The 24403-nt window shown below is 39.0% G+C and overlaps 1 protein-coding gene across 4 annotated transcripts in view; it reads right to left on the reverse strand.

Annotated features, from left to right (window-relative positions):
• Nucleotides 1–18961: 18961 nt before the first annotated feature.
• Mkx (mohawk homeobox) overlaps nucleotides 18962–24403 on the reverse strand; it is a 68979-nt gene continuing 63537 nt past the window's right edge. For all 4 annotated transcript variants that reach the window (XM_074056314.1, XM_020153908.2, XM_074056315.1 and 1 more), the window contains 2 exons: nucleotides 21592–21625; nucleotides 18962–21484 (listed from right to left, as the gene is read on the reverse strand). In XM_074056314.1, coding sequence (XP_073912415.1) covers nucleotides 21298–21484; nucleotides 21592–21625 — 221 coding nt within the window. In that variant the 3' untranslated portion in view covers nucleotides 18962–21297. The remainder of the gene's footprint in view (nucleotides 21485–21591; nucleotides 21626–24403) is intronic.

The following is a 24403-nucleotide window of genomic DNA, read 5'->3' on the forward strand; positions in this document are numbered from 1 at the left end:
CCTACCACTATCCAGTCTGAAATGCCTTTGTCCCTAGTCTTGACAAGTGCCACCACTTCCTAGTAGGCCTCCCAGTTCTGGGCTGGTTTCTGTGTAATCCATTCTACTCTCTGTAGCTAGAGTAATCTCTTGCTAAAACACAAATGTGATTCTGTGACACCTTTTACTGGATGCTCCCTTCCTTCAGCTTGGAGTCTGAACAAGTTTCCATGGAAGCTTCCCCTACTCCATGATCTGGTGCCACATCACCCAGATTTCTCACAATGCCCTCAATTCTACTCTGTCTTTCCCTACTCTCTCCTCCCTGCCATGGAGATCATGATTGCACCTGGCCTTCTTCCACTCCCAGATCTCTGGTCATGCTGTTCTTCTACCCTAGAGGCCCTCCTTCCACTGTTCCTCCTTCATCCAATGTCAGCCTGACTGTTTTACTGTTTCTCTCCGATCGCTCCTACCTGTCCCTGCTCAGGAAACATCTCTGATCAGTCATCAGGCAGCGCCTATGTGCACCCTATGCCTTATCTGGTCCCTCCTTTGTCCTGGGAGTGCCTCTTCGCTACTTGTCTTCTGGAGTAGGACCATAAGTTCTTTGGAGCGCAGACTGAGTTCTGCCCATTTTGTGTTTAGAGACTTGCAGAGTTCCAGGCTGTGAAGGATCTCCAACTCTGTGAAGATCCCCTGAGTCCAGATATGAGGATAGATGATGAGACAAAGAGAGTCCCTGTTGAAGTACTTTTGGCCACTATAAGAGGTACTTAATCCACACCCTCCACACCAAGGCAGCCATAGCAAGCCATGGGAACCCAGACAGCAACCTTGAGGGCCAACTTTTTCAGAAGCTGTAAGGGTCTCCTTTCAACAGATTATTTTTCAAGAGGCTGTATGGATTTAGCCTGACATGAGTGTAGCCATCTTGAGTCATAACTGCCGTGATTAACCCAAGGTAACAGCTTAATTTTCCCACACAGTTTCCTAGCAAACTTCAAATAGACAAAACCCTTAGAGTGGTGCATAGGTCTCTATAATTGGACCAGAGCACCAGGGAAGAACTTGGATCTTTGATATTAAGAAAAAACAGGTACATTCCAGCTTGGATGTAACCATTTTTGTTCTGATTGATATTTCTCTATTTCTCACTTACATTGCATGGATTCACATGGCCTTGCTGCCACCCAGGACCACACTTCTGTCAGTAAGTTCCCCCAGGTAAATTCATTGTGTATAATCCTGGATCTGTCTGCCTCTCACTCTGGTCTCATGGCACAAAACCTCATGAAGTACCTTGCAGCTGATTTTCACACACTGGGATCAAGTTGTTCCAGAATATAGGCTGAGTAGAATGTGTAGCTCCAGGAGCCCTGTTGGGTAGCAGTCAGCACTGGGCACTATGAAGTTCCTCAGGTAGCATCTGCAGGTGGAAGTCCAAGCAAAAAGAGGATGGTGGGTTGGGAGTCTGGCCAAAGCATCTATGCCATTCAGAGGCCAGCTGCACCCCAGAGGGGAAGCTGTGCCCAGACAGGAAGAGCTGGGTTGTGATGGAAAAGCCCCAGTCCTGGGAGGAGGCTCAGATGGGACTAATAGGAGCTAGAAGAGCAGCTTGGCTAGAGGGAGAGAGGAGGTCTGCTTTGGGAAGAGCCTGGAATCCTATCCCCAGTCCCCTTGTTAATGGATTACCATAGTTTAGGAAATAAGGCACCTTCTCAGGAGCATCAGGACAAACTTCCACACAAATACAAAGTGTGTGTAGATCTCTGGTTGTTCAAAAACAGCAGAAAGGAAACAAAGGAACTCTATGGAGATTGTTTTCTTCTGCTTGCTCTGCCATTGCCCTGATCTGCATCACAGGCATTCTCGCTCTTTAGAGGTACCAATCAGAGACCAGAGGCCAGGAGCAAGGAAAAGCCTGGTCTCTCTGACTCCTAAGGCCCCTCCAGCAGTGAACTGAATCTCCTCTGTGGCCCCAGATCTCCAGAGGCAGCCTGCCCTTTAGCTTCCCCAAGCCAATACGGTGGGGTCCCCATTTCTTCCAGGTGACCTGCTTCCTGCACTCTTTAGCATTCTCCCTCACCTTTCCAGTTTTGAGGTGGTTGCCTTGGCATCCCCATTGACTTCCCATTTCCTACATCACCTTTTTGCCTAGTTTTCTGTTTAAAATATCTAGAGGGTTTATGTTTTCCTGATGGAATTCTGACTCATGCAGGACCTAGAAAAAATTCTCTAATGTAAGAAAAAAAAATTCAAACAATTGAGAGTGTTAATAAACTTCACAAAAGATTTATTGCAGAAAGGGAGTCATTTGTAGGCACTCATGGTAAAAATTAAGAAAATAGAAACTCTCTGAAATAGGATTGATAAAAATCATTAAACTGAGATTGTTAAAACAAGCAAATGGGATAAGGAAGGAATGCTATGACTTACAAGGTGAAAGAAGAGATTTGAATTGAAGGAAGGCATAAGAAAATTTCCCAGAATGGGAAAAAACAAAATTCTGAGAGATCATTTTGGAGGTAATCATTATAAACTTAGTAAAGAGTTCTATATTTTGGTAAATACAAGTTGGGAAATTTATTTTAAAGCCAAGGGACCTTGGGTTAAAGAAGAGGCAGTTGAATTTTAGGTAAAATGTAAATGTGTGTCATAGTTTGTATCAGGAATTTTGAAAACCAGTTAGTTGTGACTCAGTTTTATCCAAGAACTATTAACATGGATAAACATGTCCTAAATCCATTCCTCATTGGCTTTACTGAGTTGGTTGGGACAGGGCCTGAGAATCTGTATTTTAAAAAATTATCTTAGTTCTTTTGACAAGTTGGTTAGGACCTGGGTTTTAAAACTACTGATTTTAACAGCAAAGTTGAAGTCTTGCACCACCTGGTGGCAGCATACCCCAATTGCAGGTGTGTGTGTGTGTGTGTGTGTGTGTGTGTGTGTGTTGGTGTTGGTGGTTGCTGGTTAGAATAGTACCTGATTCTTAGTGAGCTAATTCTATTGAACAAAAATTAATAACTGACTACAAACATTTTAGAAAGGAAGATTGGGACCATTAAATGAATTGGACAAGAAAGGCCAAAGACATACCAACTTCCCTAATGAAAGATAGCCAATACATTCTAAAATTACCATAAGAACAGGTTTCTCCTTGCTGCTAGAAACCCCAGTTTTGTTCTTCCCAGAGTCCTTCCTATGTAGGGCATGCTGGCCTGTGGGACTCATTGTAACCTTAGACACTCAGATCTGTACCTTGGTAAAGAGGTTCTTTCCTTGACTATATAAGGAAATTTCTTTAAACATGGGTGAGGAGATAAATGTAGAAAATATTAAAAATAGAGGCAGTCTACTGGCAGGTTAGAGGTTGTAGTTCAAAGATCAGAGCCCCATGTAGCACTGAGGTACCAAATCTAGTCTTGTTTTGAGACTTTCGGTTTGAAAATGTCACGTTTTACACCCAACATTCAGAAAATATCCCCCTGACATTACATCCTATGATGTCCACACCAAGAAAAGTGTAACCTCCTCTCATATCTAGTGCAATGGTTAATCTCAACTGCCAACTTGACTGGATTGAGAGATACCCAGAAGATTCGTAAAGCACACCTTTGGGTGTATCTGTCTTCAGAGACACAAGTCTCTAACCTAATGAGTACTCTAACCTAATCAATGGTTTAATCCATGAATGGATTCAAAATTTGAGTAGACTACTGGGAGATAATGGAATTGTGGAAGGAGGAGTCTAGTTATAAAAAGTGGATCACTGAGGCTATGCTGTTACAGGGTATATGGCAACCCTGACTCCTTTCTGTCCCACTATGATATTTAATCTCACCTCAGGCCCAGAGCAATGGGATCAACTGATCATGAACTGAAACCTCTGAAACCATGAATCAAAAGAAACCTTTTTTTCCTTTTAAATAGTTTTTTTTGTAGGTATTTGTCACAGTGACAAAAATGTCAACTAATACACTTTGGATTTTAAAGTTAAGCCAGGAACTACACCACCTTTCCAGTGACATCTGCCCACCAATGTGGATGCAACCTGAACCTTGTAGATTCAAGATTAAAACTGTATGAATCCAACACAAATCTATCCGTTTCCATATGTCAGATCCCAAATAGGGGAAAGAGGAGTTTCCATAAAGAAGTTTTTAGATCTAGGCTGTTGTTTTTGCTCTTGGGTTTTGTTTGTTTTTAGTAACTGGAAGCTCTGACTTCAACTTGGAGATAATTACCATGTTGCTACATAAAGAACAAAAAGGAGAGAGAGAAGAAAGGGGGAGGCAAAGATTCAAAAAGGAATAAGAAAGTAAAACAATGGTGTAGCACTCAGATACAAGATACAAGATACTCAGATACTCAGATACAAGAGCACTCAGATGTGCTCTTGTAGGATATTTCTGCAGGACAAAAATGGCAGAAAAAAAGGGAAATGTGATTCCAGATACTCGAGTGTGGCTACAATTTCAAGGACCAATGCAGCACAGGAAACAGACAGCTCTATTAGAGTTTAAGGCCATCAGGAATCTTCCCTCTGGGATGAGATGCTAAGTCCATTGGCTCCTTTCTGAAAGGCCTTAACGAGCCAGCTCAAAGCCAAGGCTGCCTCTTCATTGGACAATGAGAAAAAGTATGGAAAATTCCAGGCAGTGGATAAACAGAAACCTTCCCATGTATTTGGCTTTGGAGTACATGATATATGATGGCCAGGTTTTCAGTAGCACATTTCCTTTTCTAATGATGTTTTTCTTAGGCTAATAAGGCAGTTCCCCACTGTAGCCCAGCACAGATATGGCTCCACCCAGCCCCCACTGCAGTTGGGCTCTGCCTCTTTATTTCTTGTCCACTGCAAAAAAAAGTCCTACAATGATTCTTCACAAATTTAAGCAGATGAAGGCAGCTATGTTCTACCTCTGCAGTGTTCCCAGAGCACAACTCTGGAATCTGGAATATTCCTCATGAGTAGGTCTTAGCTATTGGAGCCATGTGGTAAATGCCTTTTTTCTGAGAAGTTGGTTCTCACTGGGAGTCAGTAGACTAGAGACAGTTTCTGAAAACCAATTCTTTGAAAGCAATCCACTAAAAATTAATTTTCCTAATGACCAATTTCTTGGATAAATGGGGAACTTCCCCATCCTTTCCATCTCTATCCTGGTGGTGTCTTTTAGACTACTTTGAGTGGCCTCAAAGTGTGAGAATGACCCAAAAACTGCTTCCTGCCTTTCCTACTCCATCAGAATTTATTCTTGCCCTGGTATTTGCTTTTTTAGCAATTTGTGCTGTAGCCTCTAAAGCACCTTTTAGGAAAAGGAATGTTCTTTCCTTTAAACCCTGCTACTTTGTGTCATGCAGGTGCTCCTGAACTGCCCACTCTAGTACAACCTTATACCAGCCCTCTATGTCTGGTGGTACAATTAAAGCAAATCCTTCTAACTGGTTTTTGAAGGACTCGAGGGTGGGCTAGAGATCTAAATGGCCAATAGCCCAATTGGTGATTTGGCATGGTGGTTCCCTGCTGCTTTCCCAGCGGGCCCAGGCTCTAGTTCTCCATAGCCTGTTGCTCAGTAGGCTGAGGACTCCAGCTAAGTGCTGTTCTCTGTCTCCTGAGGGCTAAGGAGGGCAAGGACTAAGCTCAGAGGTCTTTGTGCCAGTGCATAATCTGGTGAGCATGTTTTGTTAAATCTCAGCAGGTGGTAGTTGGCATTGGCACACTCACCTTCTTGTCATTTGGCCTCAGAAGTGAGGCAGATGGAGGCTCTGAGGACAGGGGAGACCATGTGGGAGGACTGCTCAGAGAAGGAGCAGGCAGGGAGAAAGGAATGGAGCAAGTGTAGAAGGTAAAGAAAACAGCAGGAGGGAGAGAGCCACTGCTGGACAGCTGAGGGCCTCTACATTCTAGACAAGGAGAATGATCCTCTGTTGGAACCCTTAGGATGAGCATTTACTCATGGAGTCCTCAGAAGGTACACATGGAGGAAGTGAAAGTCCTCAATGACTTCAGGACCTGACTTCTTTTAAAGGTAATTACATATCTTTTTTTTTTTTTTAAAAGCATTTAAGTTTACCATTAATTACATTCACAATGTCACACAACCATCACCACTGTCCTGTTCTACAACCTTCTCATGATCCTAAACAATTAAGCAATTACCCCTTCCCCCAGTCCCGGGTAATATCAAATCTTTCTGTCTTTATGAATCTGTGTCTTTTGGGTACTTCATCTAAATGGAATCATCAGATATTTCTCTGTTTTTGCTTGGCTTATGTCACATAGCACAGTGTCTTCAAGGTTTGTGCATGCGCGGCATATGTCAGAATTTCATTCTTTTTTATGCCGGAATAATATGTGACATCTCTCCTACTTTGCATATGTTGCAAAACCCCATTGATGAAATGCAAGAAGCCATGTTATAATAGAAGCTTTGTTTAAGAAAAGACCTCAGGGTTGTTGGAGTACAGGTCTCCCAACAGCTCTGGCTGGGGTAGCACATCCCGCCTGAAGGGATCCATTCTTTCTTTCTAAGAAGGTCTCCTCCCCCCTTGAAAACTCACCTCATTTGACCTATTTGCTTTGACAAACTTGGAAGAATGACCTGGAAGTAGAGAAAAGATGGTACAGTATCCATTTTAATCTTTGCCTATACCTTAAAGGAAAAGAATTTTTCCTAATTTGTGGTTATTTACAGCTCTGTAAATCAAGTGAATGCAATGAAGTGCCAATAAAAAAATTTAAAAATCAGTCTTAAACAGCTAAACTCTCAACAGCAGCTCATAAAGTGAGGCTTGGCAGTTGTTAGGTAGTTATGGTTAAATTGACAGTCCTTTGGGGAGTTAAGATTTCCAAAAGGCAGAGGTAGTTAAGGCGATAGTGATAAATGGTTGGGCTTGTTGGTTAAAGAGATTTTACAGCACATATTTAAGCTTAACCGCTTGTGAAAAAATGAACAGGAAATAGAGGTTATCACTTCTTCATAGCTACTCCATTCATTATTGACCTCAGGGGGTCTCCTGGCACACAAGGAGTCAAGCCTGAAGCTATTTGAAGGAAGAAATTATTTCTATGGGACATGATATAGTCAGGCTAAATAAATAATGAGAGAGAAGAGAGTATATTAGAGAGTTGTTCAAGACTAGCAAAAGTACAAAAATGAAAGAAAAGAGAGTGATCAAAGCATGAATGTTTAGGAACACGTTAAAGAAAAATAATGAGTGTAATTTCTCCTGAGAATTCTGTCAAAGATGGTTGTACAGTTATACTTACTCTACCCTTTGCTTGAGTTACCCACAAGCACCAAGAAGAAAAACAGGGCTAAATCCCACTTTTGATGAATCTTGGCTTGGACCCAACCACAGAAGATGAAGAATATCTGTCATATGTGGTAAAATTTTGATCAACTGGAAGGATAATATAAAAGTTCATGCCTGGCACTCTTTATCTCCAGAAAGATATGGGTTGCTCTAAAAGCAAGTGAAACAAAATATTAAAATATCTAAGTAACAATTCCTCACTTAGAAAGACATGGACGTGAGTCATGAGCAGACCACAGGAAAGGAGGTAAATCCTGATGGGAGTTGAGTTTCCTAATATGAAACTAAAAAGGAAGCGGGGTTGAAAGACTTATGTTCTCCTACAGAGAAATGGACTGGAAGTGAGATTGGCCTGAAGAAATGAAAGAAAATAAGTAATCTGGTTTGCAAGTGCTGACTTGCAAACTTTGTTCAGTTGAACAAAGAAGTAGTCTATGACAGCTATGTATTCCCCTGTGAGTCACTTTAGATCTTTTAGATCTTGGCCAGGGACCCAGCCACATCTGGAGAGGGCAGTTCTGCTCTCAGGTAGGCAGTGAAGATCACTGTTATTCTAGAACACACACCAGCACTGGGCTATCAGGGACACTCTCACCCTTACATGTATTCTTGAGCAAAGAGTAGTAGTTCCTATAAGTGATGGATAAAGACACTTGAACATTATTCTCAGAAAGGAGAAAAAGCAAACACAACCAGCAAAAGCAAAGAACCTGCATGCAAAACAGTTTTTCAAGAAAATAATTTCTGACAAACAATACTTGGAACCTTCAAAGAAGTTAAAGAGGAAAAAGAAAGCCAGGTGTGGTGATATATACCTGTAATCCCAGTTATTTAGGAAGTGGAGGTAGAGGTTTGAAATCTGAGGTCAGTCTGGGGAAAGTTAGCACAAATCCTAACTGAAAAACAAACTAAAAGCAAAAAAACTGGGGGCATGGCTCAAGTGGTAGAGCACCTGCCTAGCAAGTAGAAGGTTCTGAGTTCAATCCCCAGTACCACCAAAAAAATGAAAGGAAGGAAGGAAGGAAGGAAGGAAGGAAGAGGAAAAAGATTTAGAAAAGCAAGCTTACTGGGGTGATAAATGATAAACTAGCAGAGAGGAGGAGACTAACAAAAGTGAGCTTCCTGAGGACAGGATGGAGGAGGTAATTTAAAAAACTAATACAAATCCTAGAGACTTGCAAAGGAAAGAAAGGAAACCCAATACTGCTTAAAAAACAGGGGATTTCACTAGAATTTTACTATAACTCTTTTATTACCATTACTGAATCACCAACACCTAGCACCAAGCATATATAGGTACTCAACAAATGATAATTGAATGACAGAATAAGCCAAATGGGTCATTTTGAAGGCAAAAACAGAAAGATGGAACTTAGAAAATAATATAAAGATTTTTTTTCCTGAAGTTGATTTCAATCTGAAGATCTAGAAGAAACAGAATGTTGTAGAATAACCCTCAAACACATCCTGAACCTTCAGTATAAAGGAAGAATTGGATGTGCCTTCAGGCAAGAAGAGAGGAAACCCCAGTAGATAATATATCAAAGAGGAACGTAAGGTTGACATCAGAGGTTCACACAATATCCAATTAGCAGTGTGCTAGGAATAAGCATTCCAAGGGCAAAAATAAAAGCCAGAACTTGTCCACTTCACTAAGTATCAGGAACGGGTAAGGAAAGAGAAGGCCACTTCAACCCCAGGTAACACAGTATTCATCAGATCATCTTAAAAGCAAAGAAATAATTAATCACAAAATCCATCTAATCAAAATATAAAACAGAGAGGACAGGGTAGGGGAAGTCATAAATGAAATGACTCCCAGTAAGCATTAAACCTATTTTAGTAACTGCAAGAGATGTGGTTTTAGGGAACAATTTAAGTAGCATAATTAACAAGAAAAAATTTAAATGATGTGAGAGAATAAGAAGTATAAGACTCCTACTTACTCTGTCTTTCACATACTCCCAATGGATAGTACTTAAAGCTGTAGCTCAGGAGTTCCAGATTGAAAAAATGGCAGCCTGCAGGTACATCTCAGCTGCCCCACCCTCCCTCAGGACCATCTCCAATTCCATGATCTCAGGGAAACTGCTCTTGATGTTATCAGGCAGAGCTTGTGGATTTGAGCAAGGACTTGGCCTTTAAAGAATATATATGGGGGTGGGGGGGGAAGAGAGAGAGAGACAAGAAAGAGGAGAGAGAGAGAGAAAGAGACCGAGAATGAAAAGAAGAGAAGAAGGGAGAGTGTTCATGTATTTTCCTCTGTCCAGGTTCTGGGTTGGTGCAGGGAGAACCGAGGTGAGCATCTGTCTCACAGAGCTTGAAGTTTGGCTTGAGAAAACACAGAGCTCTCTGTGCAAAAGGGAGCACTAGACATGGAGGTGCTGTGAGACAGTTGAGCGACTAGCCAGGTTCATACTACTTCTGTTATGCAGCCTGGAGAGCAGCTCCGTGCCTTAACAAGGGTTGGTAGCTGGTCAGCAGGTCTATTTGCTGATCACAAGGGCTGAAAGTATCTGTTCCACCCCCCAACTCATAAGATTTCCACTGCTTAAGATGAACCTGGATTTCAAGTGGAAAAGTCTTGAGCACATGCTAAAAAATCACCACTGAGCAGCCAGAAAGAAGAAAAACAAATACAATAAGCAGAGCAGGCAGATTATACTGAAACAGAACTGTAGGGGGAGAATTGTTACAGCTCGGCAATAAACAGGCAAACTAAGAAACAAATTAAACAAATGCATTTAAGGAGATTGAATTGTGGCATTATAGAATAGATTTTTGGGGGGAGAATTTAAAGTCTAAAATGAATTTTAAAACAGACTATGACTATTGTCACTGTTCGTTAAATGTTGCTACTTAGAGCAAGCAGAGAATACAGATAGTAGCTTGAGTTCTTAGTCATTTTGAACAGCCTTGAGCAGGACAAACCACTACACACGCGTACACACACACACACACACACACACACACACACACACACACACTTATACATCTGACAAAGGCCTCATATGCAGGCTGAGATCAGGAGGATCATGGTTCCCGGCCAGCCCAGGCAAATAGTTCACAAGACCCCATCTCCAAAATAACCACAGCAAAATGGACTGAAGATGTGCCTTAAGTGGTTGAGTGCTAGCTTTGCAAACATGAAGCCCAAAGTTCAAACCCTAGTCCCACCAAAAAATAAAAAAAACAGAAAGATCTATTTGATAATATCCACTGGAACTAAAGTCAAGGCAAAAAGTTAAATTCCTAGAAAAAATGCATACATAAATTTACCAAAAGGAATATGCAAAGATGCTTTAAAAGTGCCATTCATCATAGCTCCCCAAAAACCAAAAAACAACCCATAGATCCATCAACAGTAGAATGCGTACATAATTTGTGGTATTTTCGCACATCAATACAGTAATATTTAGCCACAAAAAAGAATGAATAGCTATGTGAAACAAGATGAATAAATCTCCTAAGCACAATATTGAATAAAAACAGACAGAGACGCAAATGTAGCACCATGATTACATTTTTTAAAAATTTCAGAAATAGGCAGAAGTCAGAAAAAATGGTTACATTTTGGGGGCTTCTATAATAATTATCATATTCTTCTTTTTTTTATTTGAAAGCACCAGGGTTTGAACTCATGGCCTAGCGCTCGCTAGGCAGGTGCTCTTACTGCTTGAGCCACTCCACCAGCCCTAATAGTTATAATATTCTTAATCTCAATCTGTGTGCTAGTTACACAATCATATTCTCTTTGTAAAAATTTATTGCCTAGTTTGTGAATTTTCCTGTTACAATTTAATAAAAATGTTTAGAAAAGTTCAAAATCCATTGATTACAAAATCTCTAAGAAAATCCAGAAAAACATTGTCTTAAAATAAAAAACCCCAACCAAACATCCATTATCATATAAGTATTTAAATACTAGAATTGATCTTGTTAATGTAAGGATGTATACAAGACGGCTATCACCTCTATTATTAAAAATTGTTGTACAAACACTAGCCAATACTACAAGGTAAGAGAAAAAGTATAAATATCAGAAAGAGATGAGTAAGTTTTCATTACCTGGAAGTAAAATGGTTGAAATCCAAGGGAAACATCTGGGAAATTAATTTAAAAAGTAGAATTCTATTAAGTGGCTAACAAAGTGATGTTTATAAAATAAAAGTTGCTTTTAAACAATAATGAATATTATATAGAAATATAAATTCAATATGATTTGTCAAAATCATATTGATAAATGCTACACAAAATAAACACATAAATGAAATTATTAAGAAACATAAGGAAAGGTAACACTTTACTGAAAATCAAATGAAAGAAGAAAACTCAAAAATAAAACTGAATATTGCAAAGAATAAATCGATCTGTATGTTTATGAACTCCACTGCCAATCTTTGGGATCTCTGGGGGAATAGGCATCAGATAACATAATTTATCATGTGTATCTCTAAAAGTTAATAAAAAGAAAGAGCTAGGGTAACGAAGGACTGTACCCTTACTTCTTTGGTAGTGAGACTCTTCTGTAAGAGACTGAACAAATGGTTCAGAAGCAAATACTTAGATTAGTGAATTATCTTGTAAATAGTTGGAGACAACTAAGTAGGTTCCCTTTGTGGAGGAGGGGTGGGGAGGGTTTGAGGAAAAATCAGATACTTAACCTATTTTTATGCAAAATAAAGGCACATGTGAGTTCTTGTCCAAGGTTGTGAAGCCAGTAAGCAGCAGATGACCTGGACCTTGGCAGTCTGGCTCCAGAGTCTGTGCTTTGAACTGCTCTCCTACTCTGCTTCTACAAGGACCAAGCACAGAGGCACCCTCCTGTACTAACTGTATGCCCGTGTAGATGGTGTCTAAGCCCTTTAAGATATTTGAGATATTAAAAATATTAAAAGTGAAGTTTAAAAAATAAAATAACAAACTGCGAAATATTCACAAGATGCATACATAGTGCTGAATTTTTTAATATACACAGAACTTACATGAATTGCTTACAAATGGACAATTAAAGTAAAAAGGAAAAGGAAGTGAACACAAATTTACCCAAAGGCAATACCAACAAGCTGATGCAGCATGCCAATCATCTTCAAAATATGAAGTAGAACCATGAGGAGGTAACTATTACCTACCACACTGTCAAATCTTGGAAAGTGTAATAATAACCACTCTTTTGACCAGATTGAGGAAAACCAGAAATACCTTACTATTGGAAGTATAAACTGGCAGAATTTTTAAATGGTAATTTGGGAGTATTTATCAAAAAACTTAATGTACCTACCATTTGACACATTAATTCCACTTCTCAGTATCTATTCCATACACGTATGACTGGTTGAAGACTTCTGAGCCAACAACGTTCTCCTGATTACTGCTTGTAATGTTGCTATCAGTGTAAACCAACCTCACCTCCAAGGGCACCAGGAGTTCAGCTGACTCTGTTTTCCACAGAAAGATTCTCTTGATGAAGAAAGCATCGTATTGATTTACTTATATCATGTTGAGCACCTATCTCAACATGAAACAGAACTTTGAGTGGCACTAGTTTATAATAACTAAAATTGGAAATAACCTACAAGTCCACCAATGGGTATTTTCTAAATAAATCATGATAGATCCCCAAATAAAATTCTATGTATTCATTTAAAATAATGAAATATATACATACTGATAAAAACATTTACATCGTGGTATGGAAAGATGTTGGAGCAGTATAAATAAGTGTAAGGTTAACACACACAAGTTTGCCAGGTGTGGTAGTACACACCTGTAATCCCAGCTACTTGGAAGGTGGGAGGTAGTAGGATTGTGGTCCAAGGTCAGCCAAGGAAAAAGCACAGGACCCTATCTGAAAAACAAGCTAAAAGCAAAAGACTGGAGAATTGGCTCAAGTGACAGAGTATTTGCCTAGCAAGTAGAAGGCCCCAGGTTCAATCTTTGGTATCATTAAAAAACAAACACAAAGTACAAGGTTGTAAATGGACCGAATTTATGGAAACTTTGTTGACCATTGTTGTCTTTGGTTTGCGGGATTGTGCCCTTTGATGTTACTTAAAGTTTTCTACAATGAATGTGAAAATCAGAAATAATAAATATACAACAAACAAATTTATAATTCATTTATACTTAATTAAATTTATAATCATGCAAAACTGAAACCTAAAATTTTCTTTAGAAGAGTACCAACCATATACACAAGTCAACTAAGCATGGATAAAAGACTTAATTACATGACCCCAAACTGTGGAACTACTAGAAGGAAACACAGGAGAAGTATTTCATGACCCTGGACTTGGTAAGAAATTTTTTTCTTTTTTGGATAGGACTCCAAAAACACAAGCAACAAGAGCAAAAATAGAGAAATAAATATAGAGAAATTGAAAATTGGATTGCATCAAAATAGAAAACATCTCCACAGCAAACAATAAATAGATTGAAGAGATGATCTACAGAATAGGAGAAAATATTGACCAACTATATATCTGATAAGGTGTTGATATCCAGAATACATAAGGAACTCAACTCCATAAAAGAAAAATAAACAATGATCCCATTAAAAATGGGCAAAAGACCTGAGTAAACATTTCTCAAAAGAAGACCTAAGAACACTCAATCAACCAACATGTGAAAAAACGTTCAACATCACTAAAATCTAGGCAAATACCTCACTGAAGTATTTATTATCTTACTCCAGAAGGTATGGCTGTTATCGAAAGACAAAAGATTGCACGTGCTGACAAGAATGTGAAGAAAAGGGGACCCTTCCATACTGCTGGGGAAATGTAAATTAGTGCATTCATTCTGGAAAATAGTATGGCAGTACTTCAAAAACTAAGATAGATTAAAATAAATATCATACACTTCAAAATAGTTGTACAATACGATATATAATATGATCAAGCAATCTCACTCCTGGAAATATATCCAAAGAAAATGAAACCAGTGTGTTGAAGAGATATGTGCACACTCCCATGCTTGTTGCAATATTATTCACAATAACCAAATAATGGAAATAACAATCTAAGTCCATCAGCAGGTGAACTGATCAAGAAACCATGGTATAAATAGGTAAAGAAACTGTCAAAATATCCCTATTTGCAGACGATATGATCCTATACCTTAAAGACCCAAAAAACTCTACTCAGAAGCTCCTAGACACCATCAACAGCTGTAGCAAGGTAGCAGGATATAAACTCAACATAGAAAAATCATTAGCATTTCTATACACTAACAATGAACAAACTGAGAAAGAATATATGAAAACAATTCCATTTAGGTGTAAATGTAAAAAAGGATGTGAACGACCTCTACAAGGAAAACTATAAACTTCTGAAGAAAGAAGCTGAGGGAGACTATAGAAAGTGGAGAGATCTCCCATGCTCATGGATTGGTGGAATCAACATAGTAAAAATGTCTATACTCAAAAGTAATCTACATGTTTAATGCAATTCCCATCAAAATTCCAATGACATTCATTAAAGAGATTGAAAAATCTACCGTTAAATTTATATGGAAACACAAGAGGCCACGAATAGCCAAGGCAATACTCAGTCAAAAGAACAACGCTGGAGGTATCACGATACCTGACTTTCAAACTATATTACAAAGCAATAACACTAAAAACAGCATGGTACTGGCACAAAAACAGACATGAAGACCAGTGGAACAGAATAGAGGACCCAGATATGAAGCCACACAACTATAACAAACTTGTCTTTGACAAAGGCGCTAAAAATATACGATGGAGAAAAAACAGCCTCTTCAACAAAAACTGCTGGGAAAACTGGTTAGCAGTCTACAAAAAACTGAAACTAGATCCATGTTTATCACCCTATACCAATATTAACTCAAATTGGATCAGACCCCAAACTCTAAAGTTGGCACAGGAAAGAGTAGGAAATACTCTGGAATTAATAGGTATAGGCAAGAACTTTCTCAATGGAACCCCAGCAGCTCAGCAACTAAGAGATAGCATAGATAAATGGGACTTCATAAAACTAAAAAGCTTCTGCTCAACAAAAGAAATGGTCTCTAAACTGAAGAGAACACCCACAGAGTGGGAGAAAATATTTGCCAGCTACACATCAGACAAAGGACTGATAACCAGAATATATAGGGAACTCAAAAAACTAAATTCCCCCCAAATTAATGAACCAATAAAGAAATGGGCAAGTGAACTAAACAGAACTTTCTCAAAAGAAGAAATTCAAATGGCCAAAAAACACATGAAAAAATGCTCACCATCTCTAGCAATAAAGGAAATTCAAATTAAAACCACACTAAGATGCCACCTCACTCCTGTTAGAATAGCCATCATTAGCAACACCACCAACAACAGGTGTTGGCGAGGATGCGGGGGAAAAAAGGAATCCTCTTACACTGTTGGTGGGAATGTAAACTAGTACAACCACTCTGGAAAAAAATTTGGAGGCTACTTAAAAAGCTGAACATTGATCTACCATATGATCCAGCAATACTACTCCTGGGGATATACCCAAAAGACTGTGACACAGGTTACTCCAGAGGCACCTGCACACCCATGTTTATTGCGGCACTATTCACAATAGCCAAGTTATGGAAACAGCCAAGATGCCCCACTACTGACGAATGGATTAAGAAAATGTGGTATCTATACATAATGGCATTTTATGCAGCCATGAAGAAGAACGAAATGTTATCATTTGCAGGTAAATGGATGGAATTGGAGAACATCATTCTGAGTGAGGTTAGGCTTGCCCAAAAGACCAAAAATCGTATGCTCTCCCCCATATGTGGACATTAGATCAAGGGCAAACACAACAAGGGGATTGGACTTTGATCACATGATAAAGTGAGAGCACACAAGGGAGGGGTGAGGATAGGTAAAACACCTAAAAAACTAGATAACATTTGTTGCCCTCAACACAGAGAAACTAAAGCAGATCCTTTAAAGCAACTGAGGCCAATAGGAGAAGGGGACCAGGAACTAGATAAAGGTTAGTTTGAGAGGAATTAACTTAGAAGGTAACACACATGTACAGGAAAGCAATGCGAGTCAACTCCCTGTATAGCTATCCTTATCTCAACTAGTAAAAACCCTTGGTCCTTCCCATTATTGCTTATACTCTCTCTACAACAAAATTAGAGATAAGAGCAGAATAGTTTCTGCCTGGTAGCGAGGGGTAAGGGGGAGTAAGGGAGGTAGTGGGGTGGGGAGGAGGGTGTCAGGGGAAGGAGGAAGAAATGACCCAAACATTGTATGCACATATGAATAAAATAAAAATTAAAAAAAAAGAAACCATGGTATATAAACACAGCCTTTAAGAAAGAGGGGAATTCTGTCATTGGTGAAAAATGGATGGAGGTATAGAATATTATGTTAAGTGAATTCATCCAGGCACCAAAACATAAGTACCACATCTCTTGCTTATAAGTGGACCCTTATAACGATTGAACTCTTAAGAGCAGAGAGCAGAATGGTGGATATGGAGACTGAGGGGTGGGGGGACAGGAAGATGATGGTCAAAGGCACTGAGATATGATTAGAGAGAAGGAATAAATCCTGCAGTTCTACTGTGACTCCAGTCAATAATAATGTGTTGCATACTTCAAAATAGTTAGAAGAAAGGATTTTGAATGTTTTACTACAAAGAAATAAATGCTCAAGGTGACAGATATGCTAATTACCCTGCTTTGATCATTCTATAAGGTACAAATGTTTAGAAACATCACAGTTCACCCCTAAAGTGTACAATTATAAAAGATAAATTAAAAAATAAAACTTAGGAAAAGAATAGCAATCAGATCAGACTTGTGGCAGGTCAAATTTACTGTTTCAAAAGCATACTCCTGCAAACTTTTTGGTGTGTGTGGTACTGGAAATTGAATTCAGGGCCTCGTGCATGCATTCTATCACTTGAACCACACCCCCAGTTCTTTTTTGGTTTTAGTTTGTTCTTCAGACAGGATCTCACACTAACTCCCCCTCTCCCCCGGGGTTGGCTTCAAACTTCAGTCCTCCTGTGTCCACCTCCTAAGTTGCTAGGATTATAGGCGTGCACCACCATGCAATCTTTACACAGGAATTCATCCTGTGGAATCATTTGTTTAAAGACATAAGAACACATTAGCTGGGTTTTCCAAACTCGGAAGCCTTCTTTTTCCTTAAAGAAAAGGGTTTTTTTCTTTTTATGGCCAATGCACACATCTCCTAAACTAAGTTTTTAGTCTATCTCTGAGATGAGTTTCAGTTCTAGGAAGTGGCAAAGTTGTATCAATCCCCGCAGCATGGCAATTCTGACCAGACCTAGACTAAGAAACCCTTAGTGTGCAGTAGACCCCGAAATGGTAAACCCTAACATATACCTGACAACATGGAGTGGTCCTGTGCTTTGCAGGGATCACAATTTACATTGCAGAAAAGTATGCATATTATGGCTTTGAGGATTGTGTGGAACACACCATAATTCTAACCATTTGTGCACTTATGTGGCTTGCAAAGCACTTTTTCTTCTGCTGCCTCACTGTCTCACAGCAGATGCTTAGAGCAGTGAGAGCATAGATCTAATCTCATCAATGCAAACGCTGGGCTTAAAAGGTTATGCTTGTTCCCAGAGTCACTAAGGAAGAAGCAGGAAAGACCATGGTATCAGTGCAAGCTCTTACCCACCCACACCCCACCCTGCATTTCAAGGTATGGCCCGCCCAGCTCACTAAAGGTTTAGCTGACTCTCCTCCTTTGTGCTTTTTTTTTTATTTTCATGATGTGATGCCATTGACCCAGATGAGCTCAATAACTTTCGCCACTGATGGGTAAAGTTGAATTGGAGCAGGCAGAGAATGCAGGCAGGGCTGGAACTCTCCTTGTCATCTTGAATAGCATTGAGCAGTAGAAACACAGGGAAAAGCAAGTGTGGTTCATCCAAGTTCAGGAATCTATTGCACATACTGTGCTACCTACCAGTTCATCTGTTCTGCCTTACCTTTGCCCCATTTCATGCAGGAAGTCCAAGGTGACAATAATAAATTCATCTTCCTTGAAAGTCTTTCTAACTTGGATACCAACTTGCAATCATTTCACAGTCATCCTCCACACTAGACATCTTTCCATCCCCAAAGCTCTCTTTTTAGCTATTGATGGCTCACATTCCGTTTCCATCTCTACTTTCTTGCACATACCCCTGATGTAGATGAATTGTAATTATTGGATAGTGTCTTCCATTTATTGAGCACCTGTTATCTGCTTGGCCCAGTGGTAGGCATCTCATGTACTGTACATTATCTCAGCTCTCCAGCAGACTCTGAAGATCTACTCCCACAGTAGAGAGGGGCACAGCTGGGACTCAAAATGCATATCTGCCTGGCTTTAACGCCAAGGACTTCTCTGCAGTACAGAGCACATCAGTAAGAATACTTAGACTGTATTACCTACAGAAAGAATGAATTTAGTGAAAATGTTCATTTTTTAAATTAGACACTTTAATAGTATCATACTCTCTTTTCTTTGGGTCTTCCAATGTGGATTGGTGGTCTAAATTGATAAATGCAAACCTAATACAAATGCAGCACACCCGTGTCACATCCTTACAAACCAAAGGAAGATGTGAACAGATAATGCACCCTTCTGTCCTACTGCTTTCTCCACCTGGTCAACTTTGGAAGGAAAACAAAATTCATAAGATCATTGAGGTCTAGAAGTTAACTTTTATTTTAAATCTGTCAAGAACTCCTGGCAGTTATCAATTTTATTTAAATGATTACAATTTGGCAAAATGAAGAAGAGAGGTAATTCCATTTGTATATAATATAAATAATGAGTTAGATTCTCAGCTGCTGGCTCAGCATTGTTCAAGATTCTTTTAAAGGATGCAGGGGACTTTAATTTCCAGAAAATGTTAAAGCAACAAAGAAAAGTAATAAATTAAAAGAAATTGCAATTGGAGATATTGCAAAGGATGTGCTAATTGTAAAATCTTTTTGACATGATTACAGTCCAGAGTCCCATCTTTGGTACATTAAAGAAGTCGTGTGAATAGCTGTCCTATACTGGCTTGCCATCTACAGTTGCTAACAGAGAACAAATTTGCCTATGTTTTTTAAAAGATGGCAAAAATGAATCGTGACTAACTCAGATAAAATACAACCAGCATTCATTCATGTAACTGAAATATGTTAAAACAAAACACTTTTATTAAAGTATTTAATACCAGAATAACTTATTATAGTATGAAAAAGAGTGAAGCATCTGCCCTTAGTTTTCACTGACATGCTCACATTTTGGCAAAACTGTTTTGTAACAATCTCAGTTTTCATCATGGATCTCTAACTACTTAAGAATGTAAACCAAAAGAGCCCAATACTTCATCTGCTCATACAGTCATAACTTACGTATCTTGCTTTGCACTTACTGTTACTGCAAAGCCCAATTTAGAACAGAAGTAAAAATATATATACAAAATACTTTTATATCAAATTATTTTCATTCACTAAATAAACCCCATCCCCAAATGCTATGTTACATGAAAAAGTGTCCTACAGCTTATATTAAGACTGACACTGTCCATATAGCAACCAGAGCAGCCTTTTGGTTTTAAAAGCATTTTGCAAAATAAAGAAAAATGTCACCACATGGCTGCACTATTGGCTCTTATTCACACACAAAAAAATGCTTTCCAGTTAAAAAAAATTACAAAATAGATTACATACCCAGAAAAAAATCCCACCATAAAACAGTCAAGTACTTTTTTACTTCTCTGTAACACACACACTTTTATATTTGGTGTCTCTACTGTTTATTTAGGTTTTGAGTCTTCCCAAGCTGATTAGAATATTAGTGTTGATTGAGAAGGATACTCTTCTTTTTTGATATTGGTTATTCTCACTCAATGGTAGTCTAATTTAGAAACAAAATGTTCTTTCTTTAATGCTTGATTTCACTTAATTTTTACTTAAATATCCTAGTTGGCAGAATCCAGAGACTGTTCAATGTTTTGTTTTCCATATGTTTTAAATTTAAAAATCAATTTTACGCATGTATATGTATATTCACAGAGATACATTTCCTACATTGTCTTGCTCTCATTGCAATACAAATTACCCATCAGCAATTGTAATTTGAAGTGAACCAAATAAAAAGCTTTTAGTCATTCCATATGAAAAACAGTTTCCATCACAAAAAAACACTGAACTCTAATGCAAACAGGATTATGTTTTAAAACCAAACTATAGGTTTTGTGTTACACAGGAACATTTTCAGTCATTTATATAATAGACTTTAAAAAAAAACTTCAGAAAAAGAAAATCCAAAAAACTTCTAAAGGACATTGTGGTGTTTTCCAGCCTGGCTTAATTTACATTTTTTCCTGGTCATAATATACTCCTTGGAATTTTAAAGTAGTTTGAAGGAATCACTTCTCAAATGTGTGGACTGTATGGCTCACTTGCACCTTTCATTTTGGAAGTTTGTAACATTATCAGATGTGCAGAAAAATACACGCATAAAATTCTCTCTGCACTCTGAAATACACAATGAACAATTTTCAGTACTGTAGACTTTGTTTTTTAAAGGTACACTCATCTGGGCTGAACAGATTTCCAAGTTTTAGCATGTGAGTTATCAAATATATTTCAAGGGCTTTCAGCAATTCTGGGTTCGGTCCTGAAATGGTCAGGTCTGACTGGAATGATGCACACAGAATAATAAGCATATGGCATTGTCACTTTGAGGCATAGCCACTCCACTATGCCCACGTTGGAGCTTATTTTCGGGAAGCAAGGCACTTACTGAAGGTAATGCAGACGTTTTATGCGTACTTTGAGTAACATAAAATAAGTTAATATTTTTGATTAAAATGAGTTTTTTTTATAATTTATCTTTTATAGAAGCAACTAAACGATATAGTTTGGATAATTAAAGATAAGAGGAGGTTTGAAAGGGAGCCATTTTTGCTCCTGCTTTAGCTCTCTGGATGAGGATTTATGTAAAAACCCCGACATGAAGAACATCCATTGGATCAGCTCTCAAAACTGCTGTGTGAGTGGTACTTTGACAGTCTTTACTTCTGCTATATGAGAAGACTTCTGGATGATGCAGCTGGTAGTTCCCTGCAGTTTGTCTTTTCCTTGTGCAAGATTTGTTAAGGCCATAGCTGCATTGATCTCTTTCCAGTATGTATCATCCTTGCTCGGCCCCTTTCTGTGAGCTGCACTGGATTTAAGCAAAATAGAAAGAAAATGATCAAACTCACTGCAGTTTATGTGAGAAAAACTGTATCACTGCAAAGCATGAATGGCAAACAAAAATAGTGTGCTCACCTGTCACCCTTACTGGAGCCATTTTCCAGAGCATCTGCAAAGAGAAGCAAAAAATAAAATAAAAAATCAATTATTTTTTTCTTTTTTTTTCTGTTTTAGTCTCAGGAGTTTAATTACCAGGAATAAAATTTCATCTGGAAAGATAACAATTACCTTTTTTTTTTTTTACAAAGATCAAGCTTTATTATATTAAGATGCAGAGAGAGAAAGAGAGAGAGAGAATAAGATGAAAGCAAGTTGATATACAGCAATCTGAGGTTAATTTGAGGTAAGAGGTTGGGTCTTTTCACTAGAAGGTATGTACAGGTGATGACCATACCTGGGCCAGGTGCTGGTCTTGCCTCATCACTCACTGGCCTTGCATCCTTGGGCAGATTATGATGCCCCATGAGGTCTGGAGCCCAGTTTCCTCAACTACAAAATAAAGAGGTTCCTACAAGGTGTAGAGGGTATCTCCAGCTCTGTGTTCTGTGATTTTATGGTACTCAAACCTCAGAAAACACTCTGGTACTTAGTTGCCTCTGGTCACTTAGGAAATGAGTAACAGACCCAATGCTGACTGCATCATGGAGTTCCTAGAGCATTAAGATGAGCAAGGAGTAGTCCTCAGCCTCCAACTATTTGAGTTCCCAGCCATGCATGACAGGAAGTGGGAGGATGCTGGCTTGTGTTCATCTGCTCCTGCACTCAGAACATCGATGCCTCCCAACACCACAAAAAACAACGAAAGATGAAAATTGCTCCTTGATCTTGATTAGCACCTTTGTGTAAAAGAATTGGCACTGGAGGGAAGAACATGTATGGGACACTGTGTGCAAAGCATGGGAAGGGCAGGCAGAGGAGTGGAGCAGGGACTCCCCGTTAGCTTAGGAAACTGAATCTAGGTAGTGGATAAGTCACAATCATCACCATCATCTTCCACAACAACAGGAAACATTTGGTAGCCTCAGAATGAGCCTCTGTGATGCACAGAGGAGACATGAAGAGTATAATACTTGCTCAAAGCCCTCTTTTCATCCTATGACCTTTGCAAAACTCTCCTTTCTAACTGTAGATCCTCTCATTTGCTTTTTCTCCCATCTCCCCAGTATTTTCAAGACTTCTTTTTTTTAAATCTACAATGCTCAAGGCTTGCTAGGCAATGCAGCTTAATTTCCAATCCTGAGATCTGAGAAAATCATACAACTGGGGGAGGCTTGACAAGCATATCAATATGATTATAATATAGTCCACCTGTTAACAGATTCTCTTCATTAGGTCTGGGGGCCAGAAGGTTCTTGGTCTTGTCAAGGAAAGAATTTTAAGGATGGACACAGAGGAGACTTCATGAGGATCAAGTTTGTTAATGCAAACCAAAGAGAAAGTACAACAAAAGTGCCCCTTCCAGATGGGGGAATGGGCAGGTTCAAGAAGGAGCACTACTTTGGAGGTTCCAAGACCTCAAGCTTTTATTGGAATTGGAGATGTGGAGGTGATCAGTACTGGAAAATTGGGTTAATGTGTCATCAATGTGTAGAGACTGGGCTACATGTCATCAACTCCTCCCACATGTTGTGTGAGGGAGTTCATGGCCTTAGATGGTCAGTCTGGGGTTTTCAGTTTTTTATAGACTGAAGAGGCTTTGGGTGAACAAGACTCTGTTGAGTCATTCCTCTAAATCAGTGGGACAGGGTGTGATTTTTTTTTAAATCAACATCCAAGCCTTGTTCTCAGCCATCAGCTTTCCTAACTCCCTATCCAATTTCTACTTCACAACCAGGGAAAGCATTTCACAGGGCAGAGATGGCTGAAAGAAAATAATTGTCTGACCATGTGGATGAGGCAGTTAAGCTTCAATGCTCTTTATGCATAAAAGGAATTGGGACAGACTACTAACATATCTGAATCAGGCCTTAAAGTGTAGACCTTGAGACACCAGTGGGTCACAACAAGCTCTTTTCACAATCCTTCACCTAAAGACTCAGGGAATTTAAAAAAAGGAGGGGCATGCAAAGAAGTAAAGCAAAAGCAGTTAGTAAACAGATGACAAGGTGGTTGTGAAGAATGAGACCCAATAACTGATGAATTGCTAAAGAAAATATGGTATATGTATACCATGGAATATTGCTAAGCCATAAAGAAAAATGCAATTATGTCATTTGAAGGAAAATTGATGAAACTGGAGATCGTGATATTGACTGAGATAAGCCAGGCTCAAAAAGCCAAGTACCACATGCTGTCACTCATTTGTGTCTAGATCTAAAATGTTTATGCTGATAATAACAATGGTGTGACATGAACGTATATGGGGACTGTCAGTAGGGAATCAGTGGGAGGGAGAAGGGGAAAGGACGGGATACCGAGGGGTGAGGAGGGTGAAAGTACACTATATATCTACATATGAACACGGCATAGAGAAACCCACCCAACACTGTTTGAAAAAAGGGGAGGAATGGAAATATAATGGAGAGAGTGAACTTGTTCAAGGTACACTGTTTGCAAATGTATGGAATTATCACAGTGAAATTCCCTCATGTTGCTAATGTATGCTAATTAACGCATGAAGTCAAAGTTTTTAAATGTCCATAAAATGAATAAATGAGATAGTATGTGTCTTACCCCAAAACAGAACAACAAATGTTAGCTCTTTCAGTCTCCTTTCATTGAACATTCAGGCAGTATTTAATAGGGCCTGGTATATTGGCTCATTTCTATAATCCTAGCTACTCAGGAGGCAGAGACCTGGAAGATCATGGTTCCAGGAGAGTCAGGGTCAAATGTTCACAAGATCCCCATCTCAACCAATGACTTGGTGTGTTGACATTCACCTGTC

Source organism: Castor canadensis, chromosome 15 (assembly GCF_047511655.1).
Source record: "Castor canadensis chromosome 15, mCasCan1.hap1v2, whole genome shotgun sequence".
NCBI classification, from domain to species: domain Eukaryota; kingdom Metazoa; phylum Chordata; class Mammalia; order Rodentia; family Castoridae; genus Castor; species Castor canadensis.